This window comes from Lissotriton vulgaris, chromosome 2_1 (genome assembly GCF_964263255.1).
Source record: "Lissotriton vulgaris chromosome 2_1, aLisVul1.2, whole genome shotgun sequence".
Taxonomy (NCBI): Eukaryota; Metazoa; Chordata; class Amphibia; order Caudata; family Salamandridae; genus Lissotriton; species Lissotriton vulgaris.
Genome location: NC_141687.1, coordinates 1,095,822,354 through 1,095,839,147, shown reverse-complemented (window position 1 = coordinate 1,095,839,147; position 16,794 = coordinate 1,095,822,354). Strand labels below are relative to the sequence as shown.

At 47.1% G+C, this 16,794-nt stretch overlaps 1 protein-coding gene across 4 annotated transcripts in view; it reads right to left on the bottom strand.

The window, feature by feature from the left end:
* ARHGEF12 (Rho guanine nucleotide exchange factor 12) overlaps window positions 1-16,794 on the bottom strand; it is an 888,740-nt gene that overhangs the window by 300,997 nt on the left and 570,949 nt on the right. For all 4 annotated transcript variants that reach the window (XM_086956791.1, XM_086956792.1, XM_086956788.1 and 1 more), the window contains one exon: window positions 195-270. In XM_086956791.1, coding sequence (XP_086812917.1) covers window positions 195-270 — 76 coding nt within the window. The remainder of the gene's footprint in view (window positions 1-194; window positions 271-16,794) is intronic.

Sequence of the window (16,794 nt, the reverse complement as noted above, 5' to 3'; positions counted from 1 at the left end):
GTGGGAAGAAAGCAATCTTAAGACAAGAGCATTTTTGTTGATCTCACTGTACAACCATGCAGATTACATTGATTTTTTTTATAGTGTCAACATTTCTTGAAAGTCCTGATAAAGGGAAATTGAGGAATAAAAGATTCCAATTTTCACCGGTTACGACCAATCCCGACTCTTCTTCCATCACAGTTGCTACTTACCAATAGTCTTATCCCGGCAGACTTTCCACTTCAAAGGCCCTTCATGAATCAACTTCTTCTTTGTTAAATCCAAAGTCTGTAAAAGAAAAAGAGAAGTATGCAAGCAGATACACCAAGTCACACACGCAAATACTGAATGACCAGGATCGGGGCAGAGTTTCTATAAGGCCATAGAACTCCAAGATGACTATATGGCAAAATGACTTTTCTTGTACATAATAGAGAGCTAATACAGATACAATTTTGAATCTGTATTGTAAAATCAAAACAAAATTCTATATAGGTTGTACATTTTGGCAAGCTAATATTTCAAGCCGTTTAGTTGGCACTCTTATCCCATGTCTGAGTGCGTTATTAGATTCAGATAGGTTCTTGCTATCCTACTTCTACCTTCTGCACAGTAAATAAAGAAGCGTTTGAGTGATTTTTATCCACTAAGATTGTAATCAGTCAAAAATATATATATAATAAAAAATAACCTGTGTAGTCAACTATTTAGCAGCTTTTCACATCCAAACCTGGACTAATAGCCAGATGTTATAACTCACTGTACCAAATGAATACAGATTTATTTTTTCTAGTTATAGGTGAGTAGCGATGTCAGAACAGATAAAGTGTATAGGTTTTTGGCATATGTTCATGAGATATAGGCAATATTATTTCTCAGTTAAGTGAAGACTAAAGTAATACACAAAAACACACTCACAGGCAATAACACACACACACACACACGTTGGAATTAAAGATTTTGCTATTTCTTTTGGGATCTGAGTGACCACGTAACTTAAGAGTTTGGGAGCAGAGACATGCAATGACTCAAGGAAAGTCTCAATCGACATTTTTGCATCAGAGAGACGAAACAAGAGAGGACATTGCACCACAAGAAAAGCTACCTCACTTTCAAGACATAATTTCGTGTGACAGTGTGCATTCGTTCATGCATACAGTGGCGAAGGTCTTACTTAAGTGGGTGGAGAATATGGAACCCTCTAGACCACGGCAGAGCCATAAAGAGAGATGCACGTCACAGTTATCAATGAGAATAAATATTCTTAACTAAAAACATGGAATGAGAGAGAGAGAGAATAGAGCTAGAACGGGGAGTGACAGAGAGAGAAGGAAAAATGCAAAGGAGCATGAGAAGAGGAGAGAGAGGAAATGTGGGTAAAATGGGTGAGATGGAATAGATGCTCTTGCTCAGATAAGAAAAACAGGTGGTTCTTTGGATCGAGACACCTTGGCTAAATAAGTCAACATAACAATATAAATATTGGAAAAGGATCTCTCATTCTTGCCATTCACTGCCATGGTTTCATGTGTTCTAACCAGGATAGCCCATTTGAGATGAATAACGAGTGATTAATCTGGGAATATTTAATGCAGTACTACTACATTTTGCATTAATTTTTCACAAATTGTAGGCTTTTAAAAGAGCAATGTCCAGTTTAATCTCAGAATTATTTTTTTATTTAATTAATTATGGGGTACACTGCACAACCCTTCCTCTTTCCCTGTACTAGATTATGTTTTCAATCATTGCTCAAAAAACATATCAAAAGGTTGATTTTTGTTTTTTAACACAAGATGAACTTCCTGTCCTTTCCCATAGCCTAACTTTCCATATTTGTTTTTAAACTATAACCTTCTTACTATAATATACTTAAGCCTGTTTGCCATTATAAACATTAATACTTGTGTAGCAAACCCAATTTTTTCAACCAATATTTTTAATATTCAGACTTCATTACCTCCAGGTTTTCGAAAGCCTACATACATTTTACACTAAGATAATAACGCGTCACGCTGCCTCATACTACCACAACTAGAACTCACTTGTGTGGGGCTGCTGCAGCTGGCTGGCCGGGGAGTGTCAAAAAGGTAAAACGGACTCCGCTTCTTCGGTGCCTGCGGACTGCAGGGAAGTAGCTTCTGTGCTCCAAGGGAGATTGCTGGCAATTTGCAAAGGGCTGGCCGTCTACCTGGGTTCTTGGTAGTTGCTCAGCTGCAGGACGAGACATTCGGTCACAACTGTTGAGACTGGTGGAGGAACGCATGCAAGGATTGGAGCCAAAAGTCCACAGCAGCCTTCAGTTCGTGTTCTCTTGCAGCTCTTCTTTGTCCTCTTCTTCTGGATCTGGCGAAATCTACATTCCTGGCATCAGGGGTGCCCCTAAATACTCAATGTAGGGGTGTTAAAGGAAGTGACAGGTAGCAGCCAATGGGCTACTTACCTTTAGGGTGTCCACACTCTCCTATATGACCACTTCCTCTGGGCCACTTTCCCTGACCCAGTTAGCCTAATTTTACCAAATTCCAAGATGCTGGAATTCTAGTTTTTGTGTTCACATCAGATATCCCACAATAGTGGTGGAAGTAGCCTGACTGGGAACACACCACCTGATTAGCCAATTTCCCCACCTGTCCAGGTTCCAAATGGGCTCAGGGCTAAGGGTAACATTTCCTCTGTCTGGGGAGAACCTGGGTCGCATATCAAAGGCTGAAGAGGACCTTGAAGCCTCCTGCCTGTCATCCTGCTTGGAGGAGGTGACAACACCTCTGGCAGGAGCAGGCTTGGTTTCTGCCCTCAGAGAGCATGGGCTCTCACCAGCAGGGGGCCCGAAATCGGTTTGTGGTTGCAGGCTGGTCTACACCAGTCAGCCAGTACACTAGTAGTTGGTTGATTTTCAGGGGGACACCTGGGTGCATGCATTAGTAAATCCATCACTGGAATCAGTGTGGGCTTAATAATACGATACCAAACATCTTTAGTTTCCCTGAAGCCATCATGTAGCTGGGGAACTAGTAATTTCCAGAGTCCATCACATGTACTTAAAATTGCTTCCCTTTTCATTTGTGATATCTAAGAATAAACTTGACATCACAGGGGCAGATCTGCTCATGCAGACATGTCATCGCATGCAGTATAGTGCACCCTTAGGGCTGTAAAGTCTGCTGTAGGGGTGACTTTCCTATATTGCATACAGTGTTTACAGGCAGGGCACACAGGGGATATGCCAGGTTGTGTCCTTTTCTCTGAACCATGTCATACATCCTGCAATGGCAGATTGCATGAGTGTGCTGAAGGGACCCCTAGGGTGGCACAATGCATTCTGTAGCTCTTAGGGACCCTCTTTAGCCTCCCTGTCCTAGGTATTAGGGGCACAATTCACTAGGGCAGTGGGTCCCAAACTGTGCGCCGCGGCGCCCTGGTGCACCGTTATCAGTAGCCAGGGGCGCCGCGCACAATGTGGAAAAGATAGCGTCTGGCAGTAAGTAGGCAGAAAATATTATGCGTCTTTTTGAGGCCCTTCCAGGCATCAAGCAGAGCTATGCGAAAAAAATCCGGATGGCAAATAACCTATAACGGTGAAATGAAAACCAAGAAATCATACCATCGGACTTGCAGAAATTTCAGGCGTCTGTGCTACGAGGCGAAATACAAAATGCAGCCTCAGGAAACACTGAAAGGAATATGGCATTGTTATGAAACTGCTGTCAAGTGCCACGCTATTTAATTTTAGGCAGCATTAAGCAGAGCTGTCTCACGAATGATTTAAAATGTTAGCATTATGTTGGTGCTGATTGACAGGCATTTTGTTATTGTAATACATTTTGGCAACAGCCAAGTCAGTTGTTTTTAACTAGCTAGCACTCGCCACAAGTTCGACAATAATACAAAGTTTAAATTTGCATTCAAATACACGGTCTCCAGATGGCATGCTGAAACATATATTTGAGTTTCAAAGATCTCATAATAAAAAAGTGGAGGTGTAGATTTTTGATCATGCCCTTGGCCCTGTAAGTGAAATGTTACTAAACAGATGCATTGCTTCATTTCAATCTGTTTACAAACTAATATTGATATGGAAATGTCCTCCAAAGAAAAGCAACAATATTTTTTCCCGTTTTTCTTTTTTTTTTGTTTTGCAGGACAACATTTTGAGTACATAGAGCAATTGTCTTATTAGTATTACTCTTGAATCAAACTTCAAATGGATAGCTTATATGTAAAAGATATGGCCTTGTAAGCATGTAATCACACATTAAACAGGGGACTGGAATTAGACTGCATGGCAGTCTGTATTTATGCGCAAGATTGTTGATATCCTACAAAGGGACTGGTATTTCTGTCTTCGGGCCTTGCTTAGAATTGGCTGGTAAAGGAATATTCTCCAGCATGTGAAGGTATTCCTAATTCAGTAGAACAATTCACAAGTGGAATTTCCTTCAGCAAAGGAAGAGTACATAAAAGGAGAATATACACGTGGATTTTTATTCATTTTGTTCTTCCGTAAAAAAAAAAAGATGATAGTTATTGCTCAACCAATTCTGTATCAGGCTGTAAAGATTATGTTATCAGATAATTAGCATTGTGATATATGAATGGTGCAACAAACAAAACAAAATGGGTCCAAAAAGAATTATTATAGAAGGTGTGAAAGCATTTTATAAAGAAATAATGTGGCTGGCACAAGGTTGCACCCATGTATTAGGTCAAAGTGCTGACTCAATCCACTGCCACTTTTTAGGTCAATGAAGGTCAATGAGGGGGAAACGACAGAAAACGTGCAAGAAAGAGTGGAGGAAAGACACAGAGGACACAGGAGAGTGAAAGGAGGAGATTGAGATGAGGGTAAAAAACGGAGGGAAGACACAGAAGGAGAGTGAAGGGGGAGCTTGAAATGAGGTGGAAACAACAGAAAAAGTGCAAGAAAGAGTGGAGGAAAGACACAGAGGACACAGGAGAGTAAAAGGGGGAGCTTGAAATGAGGGGAAAACGACAGAAAGTGGAGGAAAGACCCAGAAGGAGAGTGAAGGGGGAGATAGAAGTGAGGAAAAAAATGAATGAAAAAGGAGAGAAAAGCGGAGCAAGAGAATGGAGACAGAGGTCCACTGGACCACCAGGGTTGAGGCGCAGGTGAAACCTGCAGGTGGAGGAGGGCCTCCAACACCAACACTCAACAGTGCAGGGGAGTGGGTGGGAAAAGGCCTCACTTAATGGTGGAACAGGGAGGGAGAGCAATTAGACTGACAATGAGTCAGTGATCATACCCCCACATCTGTAGCATCCACTGATGCCCCTCGGCTATTGCATTTATTTGTTAAAACTAGCAGCCAGACTCGCCTTTCATGTATAAAAGTTTGAAAATGATTAGACCAGTGCGCTCTGCCAATATTTATCAGTCTTTGCCATGGCGAGCAGGTAAAATTCAAATCTATATATATAAAAACGAAAGGATGTCTGTTTGTCCTTTATGCATTACTACACCATTCATCTGATCACCATGAAACTTTGGGAAGTTGTTGAGTACACTCCTGTGAAGGTTTCTGGCAAAAAACAATAAATCAATCACAATTTAAAAAAAATTAAAAAAATTGTTACAAGTTGTTGAGTACACTCCCGCAAAGGTTTCTGGTAAAAAAAAAAAAAACATTTACAATGCAATAGGTCTCGCAGCATTAAAGCTTGAGTTATTGGCATTGTGTATGACAATGCAATGCATACATTTTTTTAGCAAACTTTGAAATGGTGAGCAGTGAGGGTGTGTGCAAGAGTATGCTGTTGCTCACAGCTGTTATTATTCACACAGCTCTGATGATGCACCTCCCGAACGGGGCTGACGCAGTTATTATTCACACAGCTCTGATGATGCACCTCAGCACGGGGCTGACGGCAGTTATTATTCACACAGCTCTGATGATGCACCTCAGGCACGGGGCTCACAGCTGTTATTATTCACACAGCTCTGATGATGCACCATAGCACGGGGCTCACAGCTGTTATTATTCACACAGCTCTGATGATGCATCTGAGGCACGGGGTTGACACAGTTATTACTCACACAGCTCATACGTCCCCGACTTCACCTGCACCACACAGACTCGACGCTCATACGGGACGAAAAGAAGAAAAAAAAGCCTGCCTCTTTATCAGCGCCGCGCGCCCCTCTGCAGACTCCCCCTGCATTTCACGAGGTGCGGAATAGTCAGTCAACATGCCCAGAAGTATAACTGGAAACGTGCTTTGTGCAACTTTCCAATTGTACTTCTAGAAATAGTTAATTGCAGAAAGTAGTAAAATTGCATCCGCATGTAGATGTAAATATATGGTGTACTGCAGATTTCTATATTTTTTGTGAATCAGACCCAAGGTTTTCCACCAGCATTAAGTGGCGACTGTAACACTTACAGCTGTGTCTCACACACAGAGAAGCCTGTCACTTAATTTACTTTTGAAAAGAACATATAGTGCAACAGAAAATCCTTACCCCGTACTGAATGATAACCAATAATCTGTGACATGACACTGCATTACTCCGGAGTAATTAAGGCCTTTGAAGAGTGCTATGGTGTCGTTGTAAAGCGCTTAAACCAACGTGTTTTACTACCTCTGTGAGTTTTTTTATAGGTTAAAAGCATATTACTATATACTCTATTGATACAATGGTTATTTTCATTTACAAAAAAAGTATTTTTTAATATAATGCTTCACTGTAAATCAATGGTCCTATTAATCAACTCAGACTATACGTTTTCTATTTATCTCAGAAGGATGAAATACTGAGATTTTCTTGCAGGTTTTAAAACCAGTGTCTAGGAAGTTACACATACATCACTGCAGAGGACACTCTACTCATATCCATCTAGATGCGTCTGAATGATCCATAGAACGTTAGTAATTTAATCTATGTAACATTCTTTTTTGTCTTTAAGTTTAATTTAGGTTTCTTAAAGTGCCAGCACTTAAAAACGGGTGTACAGCTGGAAAACAATAAATCAAATCCATAATTACGTGTAGGCTGTTAGGGAACGCTCCTATGTTTATGTTCTTGGGGAAGGTTAAAATGTCCTTGTAGTTGTCAGCGACGAACACCTGAAGGATGGGCCGACTGGTCAGAGTTGCCGACTTTGGAACAGGAGAACTAGGTTCGAGCCTCGGCTCAACATAACTGTAATTCTGGGCAAATCACTAAATCTCCCTTTGCCTACCAAATAACGAATGTATTCGTACATAACGTAACTGGTGCTCATGCAAACAGCTCCAATACCTTCGGGTCAATTTCACGCTATATAAAAACTGCCCAAAAAAATAAAAAGAGAGAGATGAGGCAGAGAGCTGGGTTCACATGCTCAAGTGAAGAATTCAAAGACAAATCCGTCGCTCCCTATTAACACTGGGTGCCAAATCCGCGCTGTCCCTCCTTCCTATTCAAAATAGCAAGGGGCAGTACACTCTTGCCTGTCCAACCCTTGACAGAAAGTCACCGGTTCTGTCCTCGACCAACAGAGCTCCAGCTCTCCAACGTGAGCGAAAGCCTTTCATAAACTTAGGCTGGTTGAATAGGACAATGGCACGTGCTAACACTACAGCCTATCAGCTCTTCGGAAATATGATGCGCTAATATTGCCTGAATGTCGCCAACTTTACACATTAGCAGTACCGCCCCCTCCCAGATAATCCTCAGAATGCCTTAAGCCGTGAGTTGGGTGTTAAGCGTCCATAGTTTCATTTTTGGACACAGTCATCCAGAAACTCCTTAAAACAACCACAACGTTCTGTAACTGCTCACAAAAGTTCGCAATTTTCCTTTTCATAGTAATACCAACATTTGTGGTCGCATAACAAACAATATATATTGCAATAGGGTATCTTCAACAATACGTCCCCGACTTCACTTGCACCACAAAGGCTCGACGCTCAGACGGGACGAAAAGAAAATATGAAACAGTGGTTGTAATTTTAGGTGTCTGAAATGAAGGGTACTCACCACACGCCCCCAGCGATTCCAGTAACTATAGCAATAGTCCTCAACGACCTGGAGAAAGACGTGAGCGAAACCGAAACCTTCCGTGGGGCGGGACTTCCGTCTTCGGAAGCCCGCGCACATGCCCACGGAATGCCTGAGAGCGGGGCTCCCATGCCCGAGGGAGAGCCCCGCGGAGGCTGCAGAAGTCCAGAATGGCGGTAAGTGGGGCTTAGTTGTAGGGGGGAGGGGGTGCGCGTGTGTGTGTGTGTATGTGTGCGGCGGCGGGGGTCTCTGTATATGTGTGTGTGTGTGTCTTGTAAAGCGCACTGCTACCCGGAGGTGCCTGGCGCTATAGACCGCTGGGGAAAACAGTCCTGGCTTTCCCTGTGAGATGTTCCCTCCTGGGTATCTCCAAGGTGAAACCAGGCATCCCCGGCGTTTGTGGGGGGCCGTTGTGGAGATGAGGCAAGCTAATGCCCAGAGTTGCCGAGTGTGATCCCAGGTTAGAGTTGGCACTGAGGCGAGAATTATCGAGTCCGCTGACCCTGGTTCACGACCCTGCCACGTCAGGAATTAAACCCTGGTCCCGGGCTGTCCTCTGCTTCCGGGTCTGCCGCCTCTAACCAGTGAGCCACACCACTCCACTGTGTGCGTGGGTGTAGGTGCGCTGGTGTGTGTGTGTCTGTGTGTGTGTGTGTGTGTGTGTGTGTGTGTGCGGCGTCGGGGGGGGGTCTCTGTGTGTGTGTGTAGGTGCGCTCGTGTGTGTGTCTCTGTGTGTGCGCAAGCGTGCGGGGGAGGTGTGGCTGTGTGTGTGTTGGAGCTTTCCAGGAGACAAGAGATGGCCACAGCGAGCGCGTTCGCGTGCGCGTGGCCCGCTCCGATCGCCTTCTTCAAGATGCGCGCGGCCAGCTCCTGTCTCCTGGAAAGCTGTGTCGCTGACAAAAGGTCTCTGGCGAGACCGCACTTTCGCGCGGTTAACGCCACAAGACCTAAAAAGACAAATTTGTTAAATATCGGCCCTCATAATCTTTCCAATAATGAATGTTTACAGTTTACGGTGCGACTCACTTTTGCAATGACCATCAACAAAGCACAAGGACAATCGCTGCAAGTGTGTGGACTAAATTTGGAGAATCCGTGCTTCTCACATGGACAACTGCATGTGGGTAGCTCACGCGTTGGAAAACCTTCTTATTTATTCGTGTACGCACCAGACGGAAAAACAAAAAATACTGTGTATCCACAAGCACTCGAATAAATAAACAGAATTAAAACACTTTAAAATGTTTTCCATATTAAAATGAATAAGTTTCAATAAAAATGACAGTGTAAATTGAATGTTATCATAACAAGTTTCCTTAAATTTCCTTTCTTCTGAGATCGCAGCAACGCGCGACGGTTAAGATAGTCTTGAATAAAACATAGTAAAAGAAACCTGCTGCATCGAGGATAGAAAAACAAAAAGGATTGCTTTGACCACAAAATGCATGTATGAAGTACAGATTATTAATCCGTGTGCTGTGGAGAATTAAAATGATTCCTCCTTCATTCCAGTGCACAAACTCCATAAGAACAGGTGAAATGCCAATGGCATGAGGTGGGAGAGTGGGCTCTGGGTGGGCCACCATGTCAAGTCAACCCAACAAATACGTGAACCACCGCAATATTTGAGTACATACTGTATCTCGCCCTCCCTAATGTGCAGCTAAAAAAATATTTTTTGTGTTTACTTACGAAATGAAAAAAGTGCTGTAGGTGTGCACCCCAGGTCTTGCCAATATGCTACTCATCACCTTTAATTTAAAGAAAAGGTGAAAAATCATCTGTCCAGTGTACCAAAATGTGTGATGTGATGCTATTCGTGTACTAGTTGATGTGCTTACAACACCTCTGAGAATGACTAATGGTCTGCTGGTAGTTTGTGAATAGCTAGCTAGCAGCTGCTATCCTTCTTATCCCTAATACCTTCATTGCATCCCAATTAATTTAAGGACGCCAACAGGAAGTTTTCCCGAGGTCTTGCTTACATCCCCCCCCCCCCCCCCCACCGGTCAAAAAAATGGTGGGGAGCCACGGCCAACTGCCAATTAGGTCAAGGGAGCCACATGTTAAAAAAGTTTGGGAACCACTGCACTAGGGACTTACAAAGGGTGCTAAAGGTATTGCTATTTGGGGTGGCAATTGTACAGATTTAGGGAAAAAGATCTGGCACCGAGGACCTGGAAAGCGGGAATCCAGTGCACTTCTGTCAAAATTGCATCAGATACCAGTCAAAAAGTGGGGGTGACCATGTCAAAAAGAGCACTTTCCTACATTGTTACATTAAATTGTTTTGGAGTTCGGAGCTTCTTGTCATAGCACCAACCAGTTTGTAGGCTGCATACACTAGACTAAATCCAAACTCCCATAGTCTTTCCAGACAAGCAGTCCAGTCACATACTTCAATCCAGGCTGCCACTAAGCAACAAACATTTTGGACACATCTGTGCCTTTTCAAACACAAAGCATGAGGCTTTCTCAAATGTCTCATTTTTGATGACACAATAAGTGTACAAACATTTTGGGCAGCACTGCAATGTATCCATTTCTCCTTGCAAACTGTATCCTCAGTTTTATATGCATTTCACCTTTTCTCTGCACATACAAAATATAGGTCTGTTAAAAGCGCTTCAGTTTTGCTTAGCACAGCAACTACTCCATTTCGCCTTAAAAACTTGCCAAAGTCCACATTCTCAGGCGACCAAGTTACAAAAGATGTAGCTTATCCCCTTCCCTGCGCTGCAAATTCTGCCGTGGCGCAGGGGTGAGCACGGCGCTCCGGTACTTATGATAACTCCACGCCGTCATGAGTCACGGGCGGCGTGTGCTCATGACGGCGTGGAGCCGTCATGACCCAGCCCACTCACTAATTCGTCTGCACAGGCGGGAAATTAGTGCCGCGTGGGCAGAGTGGTAGCGGCATGGCGGCTCCACGCCGTCATGAGCACACGCCGCCCATGGCTCATGATGGCGTGGAGCCTTCATGAGCATGCAACGGGTTGAAGGCCACAACTCCACCCCACTGAAATCCAAACCACTCCCATTTATCCCGACCAACTCCACCCCACTTCAATCTATCCCACCCCACTCCAATCCACCCCACTGCACTCCACTTCAATCTACCCCACTCCGATCTGCCCTGTACACCTCTGCCCTACCCCACCCCACTCTGATCCAATCTTTCCAGACAAGCATTCGAGTCACATGCTTCAGGTCAGATTGCTAATAAGCAACAAAAAGTTTGGACACATCTGATCCTTTTCAAATACAAACTATGCAGATTTTTAAAGTGCCTCAATTTTGGGCAGCACTGCAGTTAATCATTTTCTAATTAAAACTTGTGTCCTCAGTCTCATATATATTTGTAAAGCACTTCAGTTTTGTGCAGTGTAGCAATTACAACATTTCTCATTAAAACATGTGCCTAAATCCTCATTCTCCAATCTACCCCACCCCAATCCAATCCAATCCAATCTACCCCACATCACCCCACTCCAATCCAACCCACATCCAATCCAATCCAACCCACCCCACTCCAATCCAATCCAATCCAACCCACCCCACCCCCAATCCAACCCACCCCAATCCAATCCAAACCACCCCACCCCAATCCAATCCACCCCACACCACTCCAATCCAATCTACCCCACACCACTCCAATCCAATCTACCCCACAGCACTCCAATCCAATCAAATGTACCCCACCCCACTCTAATCCAACCCACATCCAATCCAACACACCCCACTTCAATCCAATCCAATGCACCCCACTCCAATCCAATCCACATCCAATCCAACCCACCCCAATCCAATCCAACCCACCCCACTCCAATCCAATCCGATCCAATCCAATCCACCCCACTCCAATCCACCCCACCCCACTCCAATCCAACCCACCCCACTCCAATCAAATCCAATCCAACCCAATCTACCCCACCCCACCCCACTCCAATCCAACCCACATCCAATCCAACCCACCCCGCTCCAATCCAATCGAACCCAACCCACCCCGCTCCAATCCAACCCAACCCGCTCCAATCCAATCCAATCCAACCCACCCCGCTCCAATCCAATCCAATCCAACCCAACCCGCTCCAATCCAATCCAATCCAACCCAACCCGCTCCAATCCAATCCAACCCAACCCACCCCGCTCCAATCCAATCCAACCCAACCCACCCCGCTCCAATCCAATCCAACCCAACCCACCCCGCTCCAATCCAATCCAACCCAACCCACCCCGCTCCAATCCAATCCAACCCACCCCACCCCACTCCAATCCAATCTACCCCACCCCACCCCACTCCAATCCAATCTACCCACCCCAATCCAATCTACCCCACCCCACCACAATCCAATCTACCCCACCCACCCCAATCCAATCTACCCCACTCCAATCCAATCTACCCAACCCCACCCCGCCCCAATCCAATCTACCCACCCCACCACAATCCAATCTACCCCACCCCACCACAATCCAATCTACCCCACCCCACCACAATCCAATCTACCCCACCCCACCACAATCCAATCTACCCCACCCCACCACAATCCAATCTACCCCACCCCACCACAATCCAATCTACCCCACCCCACCACAATCCAATCTACCCCACCCCACCACAATCCAATCTACCCCACCCCACCACAATCCAATCCACCCCACCACAATCTACCCCACCCCACTCCAATCCAACCCACATCCAATCCAACCCACCCCACTCCAACCCAATCCAATCCAACCCACCCCAATCCAACCCACCCCAATCCAATCCAACCCACCCCAATCCAATCCAACCCACCCCAATCCAAACCAACCCACCCCACTCCAAACCAACCCACCCCACTCCAAACCAACCCACCCCACTCCAAACCAACCCACCCCACTCCAAACCAACCCACCCCACTCCAATCCAACCCACCCCACTCCAATCCAACCCACCCCACCCCACTCCAATCCAACCCACCCCACCCCAACAGAACCCACCACACTCCAACAGAACCCACCACACTCCAACAGAACCCACCACACTCCAACAGAACCCACCACACTCCAACAGAACCCACCACACTCCAACAGAACCCACCACACTCCAACAGAACCCACCACACTCCAACAGAACCCACCACACTCCAACAGAACCCACCACACTCCAACAGAACCCACCACACTCCAACAGAACCCACCACACTCCAATCCAACCCAACCCACCACACTCCAATCCAACCCAACCCACTCCAATCCAACCCACCCCACTCCACCCCACCCCCACTCCAATCCAACAGAACCCACCCCACTCCAATCCAACAGAACCCACCCCACTCCAATCCAACAGAACCCACCCCACTCCAATCCAACAGAACCCACCCCACTCCAATCCAACCCACCCCACTCCAATCCAACAGAACCCACCCCACTCCAATCCAACCCACCGCACCCCAATCCAATCCAATCCAATCTACCCCACACCACTCCAATCCAATCCAATCTACCCCACACCACTCCAATCCAATCTACCCCACAGCACTCCAATCCAATCAAATGTACCCCACCCCACCCCACTCTAATCCAACCCACATCCAATCCAACGCACCCCAATCCAACCCACTCCACTCCAATCCAATCCAATCCAACCCACCCCACTCCAACCCACTCCAATCCAACCCAACCCACTCCAATCCAACCCACCCCACTCCAATCCAACCCACTCCAATCCAATCCAACCCACTCCAATCCAACCCACTCCAATCCAATCCAACCCACCCCAATCCAACCCACCCCAATCCAATCCACCCCAATCCAATCCACCCCACCCCAATCCAATCCACCCCATTCCAATCCAATCCACCCACTCCAATCCACCCCACTCCATTTCAATCCAATCCACCCCACTCCATTTCAATCCAATCCACCCCACTCCAATCCAATCCACCCCACTCCAATCCAATCCACCCCACTCCAATCCAATCCAATGTACCCCACTCCAATCCAATCCAATGTACCCCACTCCAATCCAATCCAATGTACCCCACTCCAATCCAATCCAATGTACCCCACTCCAATCCAATCCAATGTACCCCACTCCAATCCAATCCAATGTACCCCACTCCAATCCAATCCAATGTACCCCACTCCAATCCAATCCAATGTACCCCACTCCAATCCAATCCAATCCACCCCACTCCAATCCAATCCAATCCACCCCACTCCAATCCAATCCACCCCACCCCACCCCAATCCAATCCACCCCACCCCAATCCAATCCACCCCACCCCAATCCAATCCAACCCACCCCAATCCAATCCACCCCACCCCAATCCAATCCACCCCACCCCAATCCACCCCACTCCAAACCAATCCACCCCACTCCAAACCAAGCCACCCCACTCTAAACCAATCCACCCCACTCCAAACCAATCCACCCCACTCCAATCCAATCCAATCCACCCCACTCCAATCCAATCCACCCCACTCCAATCCAATCCACCCCACTCCAATCCAATCCACCCCACTCCAATCCAATCCACCCCACTCCAATCCAATCCACCCCACTCCAATCCAATCCACCCCACTCCAATCCAATCCACCCCACTCCAATCCAATCCACCCCACTCCAATCCAATCCACCCCACTCCACTCCAATCCACCCCACTCCAATCCAATCCAATCCACCCCACTCCAATCCAATCCACCCCAATCCAATCCACCCCACTCCACTCCACTCCAATCCAATCCAATCCACCCCACTCCAATCCACTGTACCCCACTCCAATCCACTGTACCCCACTCCAATCCAATGTACCCCACTCCAATCCAATGTACCCCACTCCAATCCAATGTACCCCACTCCAATCCAATGTACCCCACTCCAATCCAATGTACCCCACTCCAATCCAATGTACCCCACTCCAATCCAATGTACCCCACTCCAATCCAATGTACCCCACTCCAATCCAATGTACCCCACTCCAATCCAATGTACCCCACTCCAATCCAATGTACCCCACTCCAATCCAATGTACCCCACTCCAATCCAATGTACCCCACTCGGTTGGTGGGACCTTCCGGTTTGAGGCTGCAGGTGTCGGCTGGAGGCTTGAAGCAGGTCAGGGGTCGTCGGATATTGGGTCAGAATCGCCAGGGAGACCTCCTCTTTGTGTAGGGCCACTTGGACTCTGGTTGTGCGCGTCGGATGCAGAGTGGTGCAAACTTGTGGATCCCTGCGGAGCTGGAGTCTATCGTTGAAAAAATCCAGTGTTCAAAGGAGACAGAGTCTTTGGAATGGAAGGAAGGCAGGCAGGTCCTCCGGGTTCCTCAAGGTTGCTGGCTGCAGGAAACACCGGGATTTCGCTGGAGCATGTTCGAGGTGGGGACAGGCCGGTAGGGCTGGGGCCAAGTCAGTGGGCGTCCTCCTCTTGTTAGCTTCGGCGTGGCTGTTCAGTCCTTCTTTTCATCTTCTGGTTTCTTGTATGAGGAAGCAAGGTTCAGGGGAACCCCTACATACTAGATTTAGGGGCGTCACAGGTAGGTAAAAAGGTTGGGACCAATGGGTCCCTTCCCAGGGGTGGGTACACCCCCAATTATGCCATTCTCCAGTGGGAAGGGAGGCAGGAGCCTGTCCCTGGTTGGCTGGGTCCCCCCATCCTCAAGATGGCGGGGACTCAAGGCTGTGCTTCATCTTGCCTCCCCACCTGAGGGGTGGAGTTGGCAGAGGTGGGCACCCCTCTTCCTCACTTGTTTTTCCCACCAGTTCTCCGGCCCAAAGTGGGGGGGTAGAACCAGTGGGGACCAGTAGCTGAAAGACGCATGCCTTTGAAGCTTCTCCTTCGTGTACCCTGCCCATCCTGGGGGAGGAGGATTGGCACCTCGTCCCAGCCAATTAGGGAAAGGCTTATGCCCTCCTCCCACTGGAGGGTGCTCCAGTGGGAGGAGGGCATAAGCCTTTCCCTAGTTGGCTGTGTCCCCCCATCTACAAGATGGTGGGGGCTGAGAGTTGTGCCTCGCCTCCCCCACCTGAGTGGTGGAGTTGGCAGAGGTGGGCACACCCCTCTTCCTCACTTGTTTTTCCTGCTGGTTCTCCCGCCCAAAGTGGGGGTCAGAACCAGTGGGGGCCAGTTGCTGAAAGAAGCTCACAAAGGCGACAAGCCTTTGAAGCGTCCCCTTCGTGGACCCTGCCCATCCTGGGGGAGGAGGTTTGGCACCTCGTCCCAGGATAAGCATTGTGTCAGGCTCCAGAGAGCAGCAGACTCTCGAAGCAGGCGTCCAGAAACATTTCTGGTTGTGGCAGCTGTAGAGCAGCCACTCAGCTTGGACACTAATGTTGATTCGTTTTTAGGGGGTGTCTCCAAGATGCACTTTTTGTGAATTTTTCATTAAATCCCACACTTGCATCATTGTGGGTTTAATGTGCTGAGAGGTTTGATATCAAACTTCCCAGTTTTTAATGAAGCCATTATGGTACTGTGGAGTTCCTAATAACAAACTCCCAGCACCATATACTCCTAATGGCATTACTGCACTTACAATATCCAAGAGATAACATAGACACTGTAGGGGTACAGGGCTCATGCACCTGTACCCTCACCACTGGTATAGTGCACCCAGCTAGAGGGGTGGCTGACCTATGCCAGGGCAGTGGGTTGTAGGCATGGCATGCAGGGGTGGGTGCCATGACGACTCTTCACTTTGTTCTGCACCAAAACATGCAACCTACAATGTTTCTGGACCCCTGGATCGAGAGCCTGCTGATCATGGGTTCTGAAACAATGCACAACCTGGGACAAGGTGCCAAGCCTCCACTCCCAGGATGGGCA